Below are 14,738 nucleotides of genomic sequence, written 5' to 3'. Positions count from 1 at the left end.
GGGGCGACGCGAGGGGCGGGGCTAGAGGAGGGAGCGGGCGAGTGGTGTTGGCGCCAGTGGCGCGAGAGCGGTCGCGTGAGGGGCGTGGCTAGAGGAAGGGCGGGGCTAGAGGAGGGGGCGGGCAAGTAGTGGTGGCGCCAGTGGCGCGAGAGCGGGCGCGTGAAGGGGCGTGGCTAGAGGAAGGGCGGGGCGCGCGGTGGTAGCGCCCGCGGCGCGAGGGGAAGGGGCGCGGCGGAGGGGGCGGGCGCGCGGCCGTTAGCGGTTCCCCTCCGCCAACCGTCACCGTAGCGGTAGTCCCCGGGGCCGCAGTCTCCCTGGGTCGCAGCCCGCGTGGCCCCCGTTTGCGCGCTCGCCCCTCCGCCCGCGCAGTCACCGCGCGGGGCGGCCGCCCGTGAGGAAGCTACAACGAATAAAGCTCCGAGACACAGGCGCCCTCGTCGACACCTGGACGGGCGGCCCTGGCCGGGAGCGGCGGCCCGCGTGCACCGTGAGCAGCGAGCGGCAGAGGCGACCTCCGGCCCGGCCCGCACCAGCCTCCCTGCAGGCGCGGCATGACCCTGGTCCGGCACTCTCGGGATGCTTCTTGAGCCCCTTCGCCGGCGGTTACCTCGGAGGGACGGTTGTGGCCACACCGACATCTATTTTGCAAAGTAATCATTGTTTATTCTTGTGGCGGCGGGGCCGAACACGCTTATTTATTTTTCATTTTCTCAGCAAGCTTTTACCCAGCACTTGTCCAGCAAAACAACTCGGTAACCGTTTCGAAGGAGCACCGCCCGGTCAGGAAATCTCCGCCCGAGCCGCTCGCGGAAGCCCGCCTTTGCATCGTCCCTCCTTACGTGCTGTGAAGACTGTGGCTCCTCCCTGTAACCACCAGTGTGCGCAGAACTCCGTTCGGGAACCGTCTTGGCCCAGCGATGCAAAGAACCGAAGTGTCCAGGTTTTATTTCTATTGCTAGACGGTCGGGATCTCCCCAACAACTCGGAGCCGCCCCTCAGTCAGCTCACGCGGACCCCCCGGTGCTCGCCCTTCTCCTCCCGCCTGTCCAAGCGCTTCGTTGAGTAAGAGGCCATCCGATGTCATTGCTTCTGCAGGTGCAGCTCGTGGGTTCAAAGAGGAGACCGAGGAAGGACGGGCGGTCTAGCCTCGGGTTGTATTCCGACAGAGCGGTTGGAAGTCCTGGGAGATGCTCAGGGCTCCCCAGCCATGAGGACATGGTCCTGGGGTGTTTGTCTCTGGCGTGACCTGATTCCCTCAGTTCCCCTCTCCCCTGGCGAAACAGCCCTTGCTGCATCATAGGCGTGGGTTTTGCTACTTTTGTCGCCCTGGCCAATGGAAGCCCAGTTCCCAGTCCGCTGACACTGGGAGGTGGGAGCTGGGGGCGGGGGGAGGGCGGGGGGCGGCGGGGTGTCCTCTCCTCAGACAAAGGTTGAGAACAGGCCAAACCTCATCAGCCCCCTGAGCCAGGTGCAAGGCGGCAGGGGTGGTTTGTCGGTGTTACCTCTCGTCTCCCACTAGAGGGAGCTCTTGCTCTAAGCAGCTGACATGCCACGGGCGCCTCCCAGGAAAGGACTAGCGGGGCTGGCTTTTTACTGGGCAGAATTACGGCACCCATACTCGGGGGCCAAAGGAGGCTTTTTCCCTGAGGGCCACCTCGTGATTTTAACGGGCACAAAGAAAACGAAGAGCCCGTTAGCCAGTTCAGGCTGAGTGGTAGCAGTACCTCTGACTTGAGGCAGGTGCCTCTCTGTGACCTCCCTGTGCCTCAGTCTCCTCATCTTAAAAAATGGGGAGCCCTGACTGGTTTGGCTCAGTGGATAGAGCGTCGGCCTACGGACTGAAGGGTCCGGGGTTCGATTCCAGTCATGGGCATGTCTTTAGTTGCGGGCACATCCCCATTGGGAGGTGTGCAGGGGGCAGCTGATCGATCTCTTATCGATGTTTCTAACTAACTCTCTCCCTTCCTCGCTGTAAAAAAATCAATAAAATACTTTAAAAAAAAAATGGGGCCGAAACCGGTTTGGCTCAGTGGACAGAGCGTCGGCCTGCGGACTGAAAGGTCCCAGGTTCGATTCCGGTCAAGGGCATGTACCTGGGTTGCGGGCATATCCCCAGTGAGAGATGTGCAGGAGGCAGCTGATCGATGTTTCTCTCTCATCGATGTTTCTAACTCTCTATCTCTCTCCCTTCCTCTCTGTAAAAAATCAATAAAATATATTTTTAAAAAAATGGGGATAATAATGGCACCTTGGGCATGGGGGGGGGGGGTGCGGGGGGCTTTGTCAGTTAACACATGTAAAATGTCCCGAACAGTTCTTGACACGCTTTAATAGCTATTGGCTATTACTAGCACTGATACTGGGTGGGTCCCTTATAATCTGTTGCTTTGACCCTGTGGAACTTGATCACCAACTGTAGGATTAAATTGCTGACCAAGCCCTGTTCATTTTCAGAGCTGGAAGAGCCTCTATTATCCTCATAATAAATAGAATTCGAGAGAGGCTGCAGCGAATGAAGCCTATAAAAGAGAAGGCGTGTCGAAGATTCAGGTAAAGTAGGTGACCTAAGGGAATTTGGGAGACATTATTCCATGGCCTGTGGTATGCACTGTACCTTTACCGCCCTTTGCATGGTGTCGGGAACGAGGGCTGGGTAGTGTGGAGGCACACACCATTGGTATTCTAGAAGCTGCCTGGTAGCCTATCCTCCCAGCAAAGTGCTGGCTCTTGGACCCTACTCCTAGGTTCATACTGGCTCTAACACTTGCTAATGAGGTTACCTGGGATAGGTTACTTAATTTACTTATGCCTTCATTTCCTCATCTGGAAAATATGCAAAATAATAGGATGCACTTTTTAAAAGATTTTTCAGAGAAAGAGCAAGGGAGAGAAACATTCATATGAGAGCAAAACATTGATTGGCTACACTCCCCCTATTAGGGATTGAGCCTGCAACCTGGGCATGTGCCCTGACCAGGAATCGAACCCACAACCTTTTGGTACACCGGACAACATCCAACCAACTGAGCCACGCTGAGCAGGGCAATAGCACTTTTAAGAACATTCTATAGATTCATTGAGCTAACACATGAATAATGTCTAACAATAGGAAATTATTAACCCAATTTAGTATCATTTAATTATGCTTTGTGAATGTGATACCACCTGAGATTCAGAGTAGATGGCAGAAGAAACAGTAAAAGGGAATTTGCTCCTGAATTCATTCAATCAACATAGTCAATACAGGCACCAGGAACAGAAAGATGGATGCTATCTCACACAATTCAAGCAATTCAGTAGGTATGTCTTATGCTTTCAAAAACTATGAAACAGAAGCCCTGGCTGGGTGGCTCGGTTGGAGCATCATTCTGTGTACCAAAAGGCTTTGGCTTCGATTCCCGGGCAGGGCATAGACCTAGGATGTTGGTTCCATCCCTGTCAGGGTGTGTCCAGGAAGCAGCTGATCATTGTATCTCTCTCATATTGATGTTTCTCTCTCTCTCTCCCCCACCCCCTCCGTTCCTCTAAAATCAATAAAAACATATCCTCAGGTGAGAATTTATTTATTTATTTTTTTAAATATATTTTATTGATTTTTTACAGAGAGGAAGGGAGAGAGACAGTTAGAAACATCGATGAGAGAGAAACATCGATCAGCTGCCTCCTGCACATCTCCTGGGGATGTGCCGGCAACCCAGGTACATGCCCTTGACCGGAATCGAACCTGGGACCTTTCAGTCCGCAGGCCGACGCTCTATCCACTGAACCAAACTGGTTTCGGTGAGAATTTAAAATATATATATATATATATATATATGAAATAAAAAAAGAAACTGATGTCTTAATCTTTAGATATTCTGATACTTCATCAGACCCATGGATGGCATTTTGAGGGAAATGTTACAAGAATGTTGACAGAATCCTCAAAGACTACCCTGTACTTCTTCCTTCTCTTGTATAGAAAATCTGCCAAGACGAGGAGGGTAACCCAGGGGAAGCCATCTTCAGGGCCTGGTAAGAAAGACTGGAGGTTTTGTTCAGCTGATGGCTCCCCGCCTCAGCAAAGACTGCCTGTATAGGGCAGCAAACTTGGTCCTCTCACTGTCGATCCTACTTCCTTCCCAGATTATCTAAGATGCTGAGAACTCAGGGTGTGTAATTTTTAAATGTCACATCCAAAGTTCAAGAAACAAGTTAATAAGGCCACTTAAGACAAAAAAACTATGAAGTGAGCAATTGTAGCCAACTCCTTCAAATGTGGCCAAAATGATATAAAGACCAAGTGATACCAAACAACACTTCATCCCAACCTCCCTCCTTATCAAAATGACCCTCTTCCCAATACTGTCCTCCTCTGAGTTTGCAGAGAGATGGTTATGCTCCCAAAGTGAGTTCTTAACGTTCGGTCTTCCAGTATGCCGGCTATGCCTCCAAGAACCTGGGGATCCTGAAAAATTAGGGGAATTTCTTCAGAAAGACAATCTCAGCGTGCACTATTTCTGTCTTGTGAGTATAAGGCCCCCTTTGCTTTGAATAGCTCATCGCTTTTGCTATACAGTCTGTTCTCTGTTTTTGTATCCAGCCTCAGATCCACAGCCCTGTTTGTTTTCCTTAATACATTTTTTCTTTTAAAATCTATTTTTTGAATAGTAATATACATACCTGGTATAAAATCTTAACAATATAAAAATATATACAATAAAAAGTCTCTTCCCAAAACAGTATTCCCCATCTTTCTCCTTTTCCCCATCTATATACACACACACACACACACACACACACACACACACACACACACACACACACAGTGGGGCCTTGACTTACGAGTTTAATTCGTTCCAAGACCGAGCTCATTAAGGAGCTCGTTAACTCAAATTACTCTATCAACTCAATGCAAAAAATCGGCCAAGAGACAGCTGGTATCTCAAAAAACTCGTTAGTTGGGACACTCGTAAGTCAAGGCCCCACTGTATATATATAATCCTAATATGCAAATAGACCGAAAGGTAGAGAACAACTGAACAACCGGTGACCACCAGGGGGTGCACGTGGAACATGGCGGGCAACAGCCACAGTGGGATGGTGGAGCAGGTGAGTGGAGAGCACCAGACCAAGGCAGGGCGCCAGTCACTGTCATCAGGGCAAGCCTCTGGTGGTTACTGAAAATTCTTTGCTCCCGTGCCACGGTCCCAACCAGCACTCGCACCCACTGCTGGCACCAGAGCCACCATTTGCACCCGCTGCTGGCGCCCAGCGCCGGCCCCAATTGCTGGGCACCGTCTGCGGGTGCAAGCAGCGGCTTCTGGCCCTAATTGCCCCTCAGGGCTTCTCCACCTCCCTCTGCTCCTGAGGCGCGATCGGGGCAGCAGCTGACACTCTCACCCAGCTGACGGTACCATCCCCGCTTGCACCCGCTGCTGGGTGCTGGCCCCAATTGCTCAGCAGGTGCGAGTGGGGCCGGCATCATTAGCTCATGGGAGTGACGTTAGCAGAAGCAGGACTGCAGCAGATGGGACCAGGGACGCAGCAGAAGGGGCCAGGCAGGAAGGGCCAGGGTGGGGGTGCAGAGGATGGGCTGAAACCTGCCCCTGTGCCCACAGCAGCCTCACATCTCAGTTCCTTTCAAGGTGCACGAATTTGTGCATTGGGCCCCTAGTGTTATATATAATGTATGTCCCCATGTAAACACTGAATCTAAATAAATATTTCCATCATCCTACAAAGTTCCCTCCTCCCCTTCCAGTCAGTCCCCTCAGAGATAATCACTGATCTGTAGATTACTTTTGCCTATTCTTATCCTTCATATAAATGGAATCATACAATTTTTACTCTTGTGTCTGGCTTCTTTCACTCAATGCAGTGTTTGAGAGATTGATCCATGTTGTTGCATGCGTTGGTAGCCTTTTTATTCCCCAATAGTAGTCTGTTGTATGAATATATTTTAATTTGTTTATCCACCTGTTGATGGACATTTAAATTGTTTCCATTTGGGGGCTATTATCAATAAAGCAGCTGTGAACATTCATGCACAAGTCTTTTTGTGAACATGTGTTTTCACTTCTCTTGGGCAAATGCCTAGGAGTAGAATTACTGGTTGTATGTTAACTGTGTTTAACTTTATGTAAAGTTGCCAAGTCACTTTCCAAAGTGGTTATACCAATTTACACTCCCACTAGCAATTTATGAAGTTCCAGTTGCACAATATTCTTGCTAGAACTTGATATTGTCAGTCTTTTAAATATTACCCATTTTACAAGGTGTGTGCACTGTGGTTTTAATTTGCATTTATCTGATGACTTAAGTATTGAGCATCTTTTCATGTGCTTATTGGCCATTTACATATTTTCTTTTATGAAGTGTCTGAACAAATATTTTGTCCGTTTTAAAAATTGGATTCTGTTGTCTGATTGAGTTGTAAGAATTCTTTTTTCTTTTTTCAATGTTTTTTATTGATTTGAGAGAGAGGGGAAGGGAGAAGGGGAGCCCGTATGTGCCCTGACTGGGAATCACACTGGCAACCTCTTGGTGCATGGGTTGATGCTCAACCACTGAGCCACATCAGCTGGGCTTTAAGAGTTCTTTATATATTCTGGCTACCAGTCTCTTTTCAGATACGTGTATTGTGACTATTTCCTCCCTGTTGTGGTTTGCCTTTTCATTTTCTTTAGACCCCAGAGGTCTCAGTGAGCACCCCACACAGCTGAGATATCCTTCCGGAACTTCAGCTGCTGTCTGGGAAGCCCAGCCAGCCTTTTGCACCTCCGCACTGCCTACCAGTCTCTATGTGGTCTCCACGTTTCGTCCTTGGTTATCAGGGTTCTCTCCAGCTGGTCTTCAGTTGATTATTCAGGATGGTTTTTCTGTATTTTAGTTGTAATTCCAGTTTGGTCCTGGGAGCATGCCAGTGTAGCTTCTACTTACTCTGCCGCCATTTTGGAATCTGTGGAACAAGTCAGTTTTGATGGGAAAGAGAAGAGTGGCTGAATAAGTCTGTTCTAATTACAGTTTTAATCTCTTCCAGAAATGTAACCTTATCTTGTCTGGGATTTTCTGTTTTCATTTTATTAATGATGCCTTTTGAAGAACATAAGTTTTTAACTTTGATGAAGTCCAGTTTATCAATTTTGTTTTTTATCATTAATGCTTTTTTGTGTGTCCCAAGAAATCTTTGCCTACCCATGGAATTATCTCGGTGTCTTTTTCAAAATCAATTGACCATATACCTGTGCATCTTAGTGATCTATTTATGTTATTGATTTGTAAGTCGATTCTTACACCAGGGCAACACTGTATTGATTGTGACTTTGGAGTGTCTTGAAATTAAGTATTGTAAGTTGCATTATTTTCCAAGATTGTTTTGGTTATCAGTTCCTTTAACATACAAATTTTATAGTTAGCTTTAAATTTTTCTCTTAAAAAAAGCCTTTTGGAATTGTGTTGGGGAATTGCATTGTAGAATGGACAAACAATATTGAATCTTCCAAACCATGGGCATGATATAGTGCACCATTTGTTTGGGTCTTTTAAAATATATCTTAGCAATTTTCTAATATATTTATATTGATTTCAGAGAGGAAAGGAAAGGAAGAGAGAGAGATAGAAACATCAATGATGAGAGAGAATCATTGATCAGCTGCCTCCTGCACGCCCCCAACCGGGGATCGAGCCCACAACCTAGGCATGTGCCCTTGACCGGATCGAACCCAGGACCCTTCAGTACACAGGCCAACTCTCTATCCACTGAACCAAACCAGCCAGGGATAGAGATAGAGATAGAGATAAGAAAGATCAATGATGAGAGAGAATTATTGATCAGTTGCCTCCTGCACGTCCCACACCAGGGATCAAGCCCACAAACTGGACATGTGCCCTAACCAGGAATCAAACCATGACCTTCTGGTTCATAGATCGAAGCTCAGCCACTGAGCCATGCCAGCCGGGCAGCAATTATTTTTAATGAAGACTTGCACATCTTTTGTTAAATGTATTTATAAATATTTTGTGATTTTTATGATATTTTAAAATTTCATTTTTAGGTTTGTGGCTGGTATATAGAGATGCAATTTATTTTTGTACATTGATTTTATATGTTGCAATCTTGTTAAATTCAAGTATTAGTTCAGTAGTTATTTTTGGTGGGTTTTTTTGTAAATACCTTAAGGATTTCCTATGTATATAATTATGTGTGAATAAAGACAGTTCTTCCTTTCCAATCTTTATGTCTTTTATTTATTCTTCTTGACTTTTTGTACTAGCTGGGACCTTCAATCTAGTGTTGAATGGAAGTTATGTGAGTAAATATCCTTGTCTTGTTTCCAACATCAGAGGACAGTGTCTAATGTTTCACCTTTAAAATTTGATGTTAGCTATAGGTTTTTCATGGGTTCTTTTCATTATATTGAATAGGTTCCCTTTTATATCTAGTTTGTTGGAGGGTAACATGAACGTGTTTTGAATTCTGTCAAATACTTCTTTCTGCATCTATTGAGATGCTCATGATTTTCCCCCTTAATTTGTTGATGTGATTTGTTCTAGCCTTTGAATTGTTTTATGTTAAACTAACTTTGCATTTCGGATATAAACCCTGCTTGGTCATGATGTTTTATCCTTTTTATATGGTGCTGGATTCAATTTGTTAATAATTTTGTTTCGTTTTTACATCTATGCTCATGAGAAAGATTGGTCTGTGATTTTCCTTTCTGGTTTTGGTGTCAGGTCTTGATTAATTTCAGTGCATTTACAAGCACATACATTTCCAACATAAAAATACACTATGCACAGTGTTTTGTATTTGTATTTTGCTTTTTTATGGTCATTCCATATTTAACATATTGATCTAGTTTTTTTTCTTTTTAATAGCTAGTTGGTATTCCATGGTATGGTTACACCAAAAAAGTATTAAAACAAACCCCTATTAAAGGACATTTAGATTGTTTCTAATCTTTTTTAAAATATATTTTTATTGATTTCAGAGAGGAAAGGAGAGATAGAAACATCAATGATGAGAGAGAATCATTGGTTGGCTGCCTCCTGCACACCCCCTACTGAGGATCAAGCCTGCAACCCAGGCATGTGCCCTTAAACCGGAATCGAACCCAGGACTCTTCATTCCACAGGCCGACATTCTATCCACTGAACCAAACCAGCTAGGGCTGTTTGTAATCTTTCACTGTTGATTTTCCTGTTTATTAATGCAGTGTAGAAAACAGTAATACTTAAAAGTATATATAAAACTGAAATCACTCATAAAGTCCTAAAGCTCTGAGATAATTAGTGTTGAAATAGATATGTTTTAAGCCTAATTGAGAATATACGGCTATAATCCAAGTGTCAAGTTGTCTAACCTTGTAGGGTCACCTTTTCTTTCATGTTGAAATAACCTGAATCCCTATTCATATAACATGCAATTACTGTAGGAAGTCCAGCACCCTCTCCAGTATTTTTGGAAGATTCTTGGAGTGGGGCTGGGATGCTGAACACATATATGTACACATGCGTTATTTATGAATACATAACAGTTTAGTTTCTTTTTCCTTGATTTCCCATTCTTGACTCTGCTTTGGGGGCTTTTCAGAAACAAAGGGCCCTTTAAAATGTGTTTTTAAAGAAAAGTTCAATTCCTCCCCTTTCGCAATAAGGCAGAGTGACTACAATTAGAACATTTTAAAGCCCCATTTCCCTTCCTATACAAAGCACACTCTGAGAAGAGTATTTATTCTATACCTAGGGGTCAATACAGCAGAAGGGGTAAGAGTGTGGGTTCTGGGGGCCTGGGTGTGAATGCCAGTTCTTCTGCCTCCTTGCTGTGTGACCCCAGCCATGCTTGCTTACCGTGCTGCACTTCAGTGGCCTCCTCTGTAAGATGAGGATCACACTAGCATCTGTATCACAGGGTTGTGGTAAGCCTAAAATAGTCAATACCCAGGGAATGTTTCCCCAAAGTGCTCAGCACACAAAAGCAGCCCTTAATAAATGAGAGGCCCAAAGGTGGGTAAGAGCTCAGGTCCTGCAGTTCTGTGGTCTTGAGCATGTCACATAATTTCTCCTATAAAATGGGTGTGATGGTAGTACCCACCTCTTAAGGTGGTTATGAGGATTAAATGAGTTCATATTTGAAAAGCACTTAGAGCAGTGGTTCTCAACCTTCCTAATGCCACGACCCTTTAACACAGTTCCTCATGTTGTGGTGACCCCCAACCATAAAATTATTTTTGTTCCTACTTCATAACTGTAATTTTGCTACTGTTATGAACGTAATGTAAATATCTGATATCCAGACTGTATTTTCATTGTTACAAATTGAACATAATTAAAGCATAGTGATTAATCACAAAAACAGTATGTAATTATATATGTGTTTTCCGATGGTCTTAGGCGACCCCTGTGAAAGGGTCGTTCAACCCTCAAAGGGGTTGTGACCAACAGGTTGAGAACTGCTGACTTAGAGCATCCAACTTATAGTTAAGGTTACATAAGCCTTTATTAAGTAAATTAGTCTGTAAAATCATATATATTCCACCAAGCTCTGTTTCTACTCTGTCCTCCTCTACCCCACTGCACTTTTTCACTGATCATCAATGTTGACAGCCTGGTTCTGCTGGCCCCCCACTCCCCAGATTCTATCTAGCAAGCTGCCTCAGCGGGGCCAGTCTAACAGAGGTTTCCACGGATTCCTGCCTGAAGACATCAAAAAGGAGGCAGCCCGGGCTTCTAGGAAGGTTAGAATCCCCTGGAATGAGGGCCTTGGGCGAGGCCTCTTTTCATACCTCCCTGATCACCCCTGCCTCGGTTCTTTTCCCGTAGTTGCTAATTTAGTAGTCCTTCTCTTAAGCTCCATGCTTCTCTGGGCATAGTATCCTAAGTGAGGAGAGGGGGCCACATCCTGGGAAAACAAAATAATTCAGTGCTGCTTGAAGCTCCAGAGCTTTCAGGTCCACTGAGGAAAGGGAATGCTCGTTGATTCACAGAATTTCCATTCCAAAGAATGACATTCCACAGAATGTCTGTTTGTCTTTCTTGGGATCCTGAGCACTGCCTGGGATCTCATTTGCAGATCTGCTTTGTGTGCAAGAAAAAGGGAGCTGCCATCAACTGCCAGAAGGATCATTGCGTCAGAAACTTCCATCTCCCTTGTGGCCAAGAAAGGGGTTGCCTTTCACAATTTTTTGGAGAGTACAAGTGAGTGATGAAGGGGAAAAGTCGGGTTGCCCTTTAGCAACTTGCTTTTAATTAGCCACTAGTCAAATCAGAGTCTAGTTCTCACGGGCCTGTTTTGATTCACCAGGGAATCTGTCCCTCCATTCAATAATGAGAAACAGTGTCTTGACTTGGCAATTTCACAGGGGTTACCTCTTCCTTCCGTCCCCTTCTTAAATTACAAACAGCTGAGGTTCTTAGACAGCTGCTCAGAAGGAAGTGGGGTTTTCAGGAATGAGAGGGGCTGTAGAGGTAGTCCCGGGAGTTTTGCTCAGTGGGAGAGCAGCTGTGAGAAGGCTGTTCTTCACCCTCCTTCTCCTCCTCTCCATGCCCTCCCCTCTGAGCACGGAGGAGGTTCTCTGGGCACCAGCCTGGGAAGTTGATTGCCCTCCCTAAGTCAGGCAGCTGGAAAACTCCATCAAGGTAAATCAAAACCAAATTTATTTACTCTGCCACAGATCATTTTGTGAAAAACATCGCCCAACACAGGACATCCACCGGGGGAATGTGGGAGAGGAAAGCTGCGTCTTGTGTTGTGAAGACTTATCCCAAGCAAGTGTTGAAAACATCCAGAGTCCATGCTGTAGTCAAACTATCTACCACCGCAAGTGCATACAGGTGGGGCTTTCTCTGCCCAGAGGACCTTCCACAATTGTCCTAGTTCAGAGCCCCCTGGGAATGCTCAGGCAATCTCAACAGGAGGCCTGTATGCAGGGCTGGTTCCAGGAAGTCAGAGGAAAGTAAGCCCAGTCTCTGGTCACCCTTGACCTATAGGATCTCCTTCATGATAAGATTTAGACTGAGCAAAAAATCCTCAGGATGACTAGAACATCGTAGAATGAGTCAAGTAGCCTCCAAATCAGCTTGCTTCCTCGGATGGAAGGAAAGAGAAACATATTCAGGTACCCGAGCCCTACTGGGTTAGCACTGCCAAGCCTTGTGGCCAGAGATGACAGCTAAGGCACTCCTGGGAACTTTCTTAAGCTTTTGGTCCCTGGTCTAGCACTGTAATATGCAGCCCTCCACCCTAACCCACCCAAATACCTTTTCCTGTAAGCCCCAGTCAGGCTTTCTTAGCAACATTCTCTTTGTGAGATGAGGGTGAAGGTGGAAATAAGGTCCTCAAAGATAGAGTTTTTACAAACACAAAGTTTTTCCATGTTTCTCTTACAGAAATATGCCCACACATCAGCAAAGCATTTCTTCAAATGTCCACAATGCAACAATAGAGAAGAGTTTCCTCAAGAAATGCTAAGAATGGGAATTCACATTCCAGACAGGTAGTGGAAACTCTAAAGCAGGAATTGAGCCAGGAACTGGGTTGCCTAGATTTCTAGAGAGGAGGTGAGCGTGAGGATAGTTTGGAGAATGAAGAAGCAGCCAAGGCATTGTTATATGGTGAAGAGGAAATGGGTAGAGGGAGAGCGTTTCAATTATCAAAAGGAAAGGGGGAGGATTGAGAGTTGGGGGATAGGCATGTTTCTGAAAAGGGTGCTTTGGGGATCAGAATTCCCTGGGTGAGGGGTAGGTTCTCCAATTCCAGTGTGAAACTAAGGAACCCCCATGTTCCATTCATTTGGCTTCAACCCTCTCCCACTGTTAGGCCACCTTCCCAACCTTGCTGAAATTATTCAGGCAGCCTGTTGAACTTCTTTGCTGTGCTAGTTTGAGTTCTTTCTAGTTCTCCCCAGGTGGACAGTGGTTTCACCAACCAATGATGTGTCCCTTACTGTTTCTTCTCCCACTGCAGAGATGCTGCCTGGGAACTCGAACCAGGGGCTTTCTCAGAGTTGTATCAGCGCTATCAGCATTGTGATGCCCCCATCTGTCTGTATGAACAAGGCAGAGACAACTTTGAGGACGAAGGGTAGGGAAAGGCTTCTGGCTAGAAAGATCTCTCATCAGTGCCATCTTAGAGTTAGACCTTGGCACAGTTATTAAGAGCAAAGAATTCACTTTTGTCTGCAGAGCCCAGGGCAAACACATCGCAGCCCGGGACTCATTCACGTGAACAGGCCCCTCTGCAGATCTGCTTCTCTTTGAGCCCAGTGGAGAGACACTCAGGGCCAATTCCTTTTCAAATCCGCCTTTCGAGTGTCTGTGCCTAACTGCAAGGTCCTGAGATCAGCACACAGCCACACATTCATCATGGGTAAAACGTACAGCAAACGATGCCTGGGAAGCCCTCAGCAAAGGCCTACCTTATAGTGACATCCCGAAGCGGTAGTTAGTGTTATATTTGTGCCCACAACCCTTCCTTGTCTTCCTGTAGGAGGTGGAGCCTTGTTCTATGTGCTACATGTGGATCCCGTGGAACCCATAGGGACTGCTCCTCTCTTAGATCCAACAGTAAGAAATGGGAGTGTGAGGAGTGTGCACCTTCGCCTAAAGTCACAGGTGGGACTGAGGGATGGTCTGGTCTAAGGACTGGGGTGGGATGGGGATGGGGGGACTTGTGGTGCCTAAGAAAGGAGGAGGGCATGCCACCAGATGGGGACTCCATGGTGCCTTTAGTTTGGGAAAGAAAGTGGCTATGGAGGGGCTTAAGGACCTGCACCTGGGAGAGAGAGGGCTGAGTTTTCCCCTCCCACCTTTCTTTCACCACAGACTACATATCTGAAAACTCAGGTGACATCCCCTGCTGCAGCACCTTCTACTCTGGGGGGGCATGACTGCAGAGACACCAGCCTGGAAGAGAATTCGGGCCCTTCTTGGACTGATTGGCCAGAACCTTCTTTATTAGAAAAACCAGAATCCTCTGGTGGCAGGAGGGGCCACTCCTGGTGGTCCAAGGGTGTCAAAATCACTAAAAGCTGCAACAAATACAAGTAACAGCTTCTAAGTAGTTGCTGCCAAGCACATTTGGTTACAAAGCTGTGCTCCTCCACCAAGTTTGGGAAGGGAGCCCTTTGGGACTGTAAGACCAGGAAAGGGGGGCAGCAGTGAGACTATGAACAAGGAAAGAGAAGTCCCAGATGCCAACCGCAGTACATGTGTATGGCTATGGTAGCTAGCACCTCTGCTCTGTCTGTCTGATTCCCAGAAGGCCCGCTCTTCTCTTCTTCCACCAGGATTGTTCCACCCTCAACTGGTGCTCATATGCCTCTCTTACTTCACCCAGGTTTGTTATGCAAATAAAGGCTTTCTCTCCATTGGTGTCTCCTTATAAATTCACTCTGGATTTTATCTAGCACAGTAAGGAATCTGGAGGGTAGAATGAGGGAATAGGAAAACAAAATCAAAGACTTAAATGTAGAATTTTCAATTTAGAATATAGACACATTGCTTTGGAGGGAAGTATTTTGCAGGGAAATCGACTTTATAGAGATAGATGTCATCATTGTGCAAATAAACACACAGGTTCTCATTAGGGAGGTGAGCCAGCAAAGGAGTCCACACTGGACTGAGAATAGGCCACTACTACAAGGCCTGGGGCCGTGGACTCAAACAGGCCAGGGACTGCCGTGCTCATGTGGGGCAGAAGGGACTCCGCTAACCTCCACAGCATGAGTGAAGACACACCTCCACACACACCTTCTCAG

At 46.2% G+C, this 14,738-nt stretch overlaps 1 protein-coding gene across 2 annotated transcripts; it reads left to right on the top strand.

The window, feature by feature from the left end:
- Positions 1 to 169: 169 nt before the first annotated feature.
- On the top strand, positions 170 to 14,347 carry PHF7 (PHD finger protein 7). 2 transcript variants are annotated; one of them, XM_081106438.1, is made up of 11 exons: positions 170 to 1,062; positions 2,455 to 2,550; positions 3,962 to 4,014; positions 4,415 to 4,506; positions 10,617 to 10,718; positions 11,054 to 11,178; positions 11,655 to 11,814; positions 12,370 to 12,476; positions 12,947 to 13,063; positions 13,469 to 13,593; positions 13,804 to 14,347. In XM_081106438.1, the coding sequence occupies exons 2-11, from the start codon at positions 2,513 to 2,515 to the stop codon at positions 13,866 to 13,868; spliced, it is 984 nt and encodes a 327-aa protein (XP_080962564.1). In that variant the 5' UTR covers positions 170 to 1,062; positions 2,455 to 2,512; the 3' UTR covers positions 13,869 to 14,347. The 2 variants fall into 2 exon arrangements, with proteins under 2 accessions (XP_080962564.1, XP_080962565.1); XM_081106439.1 differs by lacking the exon at positions 12,947 to 13,063 and having other exon boundaries at positions 216 to 1,095.
- The last annotated feature ends 391 nt before the right edge of the window (positions 14,348 to 14,738 follow it).

This window comes from Myotis nattereri (assembly GCF_964212035.1).
Source record: "Myotis nattereri genome assembly, chromosome: 14".
NCBI lineage: Eukaryota > Metazoa > Chordata > Mammalia > Chiroptera > Vespertilionidae > Myotis > Myotis nattereri.
The sequence above is the reverse complement of the archived record's forward strand: the minus strand, read 5'-3'. Positions and strand labels throughout refer to the sequence as shown.